The following is a 4,359-nucleotide window of genomic DNA, read 5'->3' as shown; positions in this document are numbered from 1 at the left end:
GGCGGATTTTTTTCGCTGAGTCAGAAGGTGAGACTGCAGCATCTCGTCGATGATGCCTGTCAAGTCGCGATTTTCCGTTTCAGACCATCCTCGCGCTTTTGAGTTTCTTCCAGCAATTGGCTCAGACGGGACTCGGAATCTCGAGCAACCATTTCTGATCTTCTCGCGGTCGCGTCGCTTTGTTCTAATTCAGCAACCCTTCCCTCGAAACAATTCATTGATCAACTCGAGCTCGTTGATACGAGTTTTCAGAGAAGTGTTTGCAGCAAGGAGGCCTTCGTAGGTTTGTGGCGCTTCTAAATGGCGATCGTTTGCGGAGGATGTTGAACTGATGGAAGGGTTATGTAGTTGTAAGGAGGGGAGCACAGCAGTAGACGGATTGAAACTGTGGTCTGACAGGGTAACACTATCGAACATGTGCTGAGGTGCTATATTTGAATGGTGTTGAAACCCAGGGGTATTGGTTCGTGAAACTGGAGAATTAGAGCGATCCGAGGGCCCTGCGGAACCTTTTCGTGATCCACGACGGTGGCCATGGGAACCTAATGGGGGAGTACCGGCTTCGGATCTCGAACCAGCAAGGCCATTGGTATCAATATTTGTCTATAAACAGGCGAAAGTAAGCAACACCATTGAGGACCCCGATGGAAAAGGAATTTCACCACAAATCTAGGTTAAGAGTAGAGATACTACATACTTTTCTTTTTGGTCCCTGTCCCGAGGTTTTGACGCGATTTCGACTTTTGATCACATCAGTTTTAAGGCTTATCGGACGAGGTCGACCGTGGAGTTTGAGGAAAAGACCACAGGCATTGCATAGCACCGATCCGGATTCGTCTCTCCTCCAAAGGGGGGTGGTGGAAGTACCACAATTTTGACAAACGGGCTGGAATTGAGAGCGTTTCTCGTCAGCCATAGTGGTCGCCATGATGCGATTGAGGCAAAAATAATAAAGACAAGACAGTGCCAGAGGGGTGGTGTGCAGGAGGAAAGGAAGGACAATATTTGAGCTAGCATTGACAAGGTGTTGATAAGATTCGGCTGTGATAAGAAATAGAAAAAAAATTATTGGGAAGACGGCTGCCAAGCCCAGATCTAGGCCATGCCTAAACAGGCAATTCGCGGAAAATGGCTGTTGGCAAGCGGAGCCATATTGTGTAGCGGGAATGGGGAGAACACCTCATCTCATGGATTGCACTTACCGGAGTATTCCCTTGACCCCCGGTGGTGGCTCCTGGCGAAGAGGTTGCATAACTCATGTTCCGGATGGCATTCTGGTTGCTGCTAGCCTTGTCCTTCGTCTCGTAGGCGCTGGAAATGGATAGATACTCCAACTTGTTAGTCCCTGCTTCAATGCCATTCTCAAGTAACTGTCACAGTGCATATTGAGAGAATTACATCTCTGCGGGCTGTATGGGTTTTAATTTAGGCGCATCTAAGGCTGCCCGATTCGTCCCAATACCGACGCCCGTGGCTGCCAGGAGCAAAACGTACCGTAAATGAGAACTTGGGGCAGATGCAACTGATGCTAGCGTTGAGAGGCCAGGAAGAGAAGCTGAGTAGCTGAGATTCCTGTCACGTTTGGATTGGTGTTGTGGACGCAAATTTGGGCTTGACGACTCTGTTGAAGGTGATGGTGGACGGGATAGATGACTGGCAGAGGGTGGCAGGGAGTAGGCGGACGCAGACTCGAAATTTGGGAGGTCCCGAGTCCGTGACGGTGAGGTTCGATGTAGAGCTGGGTCAATGGGCGAAGGCCCAAACGTAACTGGAGCCACTGTGGAAGTCGTTGTGAGAAAAGTTGGGGAAAAGGCGGAGGAAACCTTCAGAAAAATGGACAAAGAGAATGGAATCCAGCCGAAAGAGAGACAAAAGAAATAGATACTAAGAATTATCTAGTACTGGTGTTGCTGGGAGAATAAGGGCGAGCAGTTGATGGGCGAAATTTTCTCTCTCGTATGTTTCCTTTTTTTCGGATCGGACTGGGGAAGAAGATATTTAAAGGAGTTGTTGGCAAAGGTTAGGCGCGGTTCCAAGTTAGTAGATCTGGGGTTGGCTAGAACGCTATTATCCCGGTCCAGATGCGATATGATTCAAGTTCACACCAACGGTATTTCAATTGAATAACTGGAGGCATAAAAATAAAATAAACAACGAGTGCGCCACTCCTCCAGTCTTCCTCCCTGTCCGATGAAGACTGCAAGCTGGCTTTTCTAACGCTTAATCAGTCCAACGTTGGAGGGTTTTGGTTGTTTGTAACTTATCAAACTGAGATATATGAATTACTAGAAGTCAATAATACTACCAATATTATTTCAGGACTCTCAAGGAATATAAAATGAATATTGTGTCAGTGTTCACATTGCGTTATCGTCCTCGCGGTTTCCAGCAAACATTGAGATCAAGTCACCACTAAATGACTCCTCTTTTGTCTCACAACAGCTGAAATTCTGGCACCCCATGGTTAAATACTGCAGAATTTGTGTCAGGGTCTCATCCTGGGCTTCTACAATTCTCCAACTCGCCATATACATCATAGCTCTAAGCCTGAGTGTTAACCCGTGAACCAAGCTCTGAAGTTGCAACACTTACTTATCTGGTTCCTTAGGCGAAGACGTAAACCATCCATTCGCTTACATCCATCGAATAAATAACACTGGGCTCACATCTGTGCAAAATAAACAGCTGATGATTTTGAAATTGACGCTCTCCTGAACTCCTTCATGCGTTTTGTTTCTCCCTCCTTGAACTCTTGACTCTCTTCAGAGATTAGAAATTTCATGGAGAGGATTCCTTACATTGTTGGGAGCACATATGAGGGATGGGCACTGTAACAGCTGCCTTGCCAATATCAGAACCTCTAACATCAGAACCTCTAGATATAGTAGTTAAAAGTTCGACCTTGGTCATAGCCTGGGAAGCGACAATACCACATCTGCACTTTGTCGTGATGTTACAGTCATTTGCGCTTTTGGAATGAGGCGTCATGATCGAATGCGCTATGCCCTTGGTGGCACTGGATACCTGGATGATGTGTCATACACAAATGAATTTGTTGCAATGAAAGAGACATCTGCATGTCCAATGGTCTCTTCTCTCTTATCAATGCACACACAGCTCCGTGCTGTCCAAAGGATTCTGCACAGATAAAAACTGATGGGCTAGCCGTTGTGCACCTTGTAGTAATTGTATATCTTCGCTGGCCGTAATCATGTTTTATTCTCTCCTATAACGAGATATGTTGTAAGCACCGATCTTCTTTCGATTTTCAGCTTCGCTATCCTATTCTTCCTAGATTATAAGGAATTGGAAAGTAGAGATACTATCCGTTGTTTAAAATGCCAAAAGGACAGCCACATCGACTTTCTTGTCATCGCTTTCAGCTTTGGTGAGGAGGGTCCTAAATACTCTGCGACGGGTAGATTTTGTAGACACAAAACCAGTCTGTATGAATGGGTGCTCGCCCTTGCCTCTGTCCTCCTTCCTGTTTCGTTTGTTGTTGCTATACATTCTCCTTTATTCCTTGATGATGAAGCTAGTTTTCTTTCTTGGTTTGCTATGGTATTGATATCGTGTGTTGGAATGTCTGAAGGAGTAATTGCTTCTCGAAAATGCTACCTCAGTACAGCAAATTGTGTATTGTAAGTTATTTGTATTTGCAGAAAAATTAACTTCACTGGATCAGAACAGGTGCCGAACATGTCTTTGACCAGCGGGAGAACAAATTTTGATAGAGTAGACGACATTATGAACAGAGCATCCCCATTTTCATCGAATGAACGCTGGGTGTCTGCCAACCGGTTCTTAAAACCACAAGTTGGTTTACATAAGCGGTCTAGATCACATGTTTTCCTAACGACCAAACGTGTAATGAAAATGGATAGGAGAATTTGGTTATGGAAGCTACCTATTGATTTGTTGAATACGAATCTTGTTGCCGCCTCATACGTCGCCATCCATGAAGCTACGCTCTGTCATGCTGAGAGCTTCTTTGACTTCCCCTTTCACCTAAATAGTTAACGCCATTCCCCCCCCTCCCCCCCCCCCCCCCCTTTTTTTTTTTAACACTCCCCCCATGGGCCCCCACAAATATCGTCCCGCTACATCCGGTTATGAGCGCCTTGCCCAAGCTGATGAGGAAAGGACTCATGGCTTTTATGATCCCTCCGACGATGAAGACTCAGTTCGTAGTAGCATACGGGGATGGGCACTTCCGTCTACTCGAGAGTTCTCCTATCCCTGTCCCGGCTCGCGATGCAAGATCACGATCGGTTCTTCGCCCACCCGATAGCGGGTATCACCAAAACCGAACTTTCATGGCGAGTGCGCAAAAATCTCCCGTGTATATTCCAAGCCCAT

The 4,359-nt window shown here is 46.2% G+C and overlaps 2 protein-coding genes across 2 annotated transcripts in view; one reads left to right on the top strand and one right to left on the bottom strand.

Moving 5' to 3' along the window:
* Positions 1-189: 189 nt before the first annotated feature.
* On the bottom strand, positions 190-2,988 carry HCAG_05973 (hypothetical protein; the record flags this gene model as incomplete). The annotated part of the gene is made up of 7 exons (XM_001538318.1): positions 190-603; positions 698-886; positions 1,203-1,311; positions 1,399-1,777; positions 2,110-2,183; positions 2,362-2,539; positions 2,799-2,988. 7 exons carry the CDS (start codon positions 2,986-2,988, stop codon positions 190-192), a joined length of 1,533 nt encoding a protein of 510 aa, XP_001538368.1.
* Positions 2,989-4,172: 1,184 nt separating this feature from the next.
* The window catches only part of HCAG_05972 (predicted protein), a gene marked incomplete at both ends in the record, with an annotated part of 2,385 nt that continues 2,198 nt past the window's right edge, over positions 4,173-4,359 (top strand). The window contains one exon of the mRNA XM_001538317.1: positions 4,173-4,323. Coding sequence (XP_001538367.1) covers positions 4,173-4,323 — 151 coding nt within the window. The remainder of the gene's footprint in view (positions 4,324-4,359) is intronic.

This window comes from Histoplasma capsulatum, genomic scaffold (assembly GCF_000149585.1).
Source record: "Histoplasma capsulatum NAm1 scaffold_7 genomic scaffold, whole genome shotgun sequence".
Lineage (NCBI taxonomy): Eukaryota > Fungi > Ascomycota > Eurotiomycetes > Onygenales > Ajellomycetaceae > Histoplasma > Histoplasma mississippiense.
The sequence above is the reverse complement of the archived record's forward strand: the minus strand, read 5'-3'. Positions and strand labels throughout refer to the sequence as shown.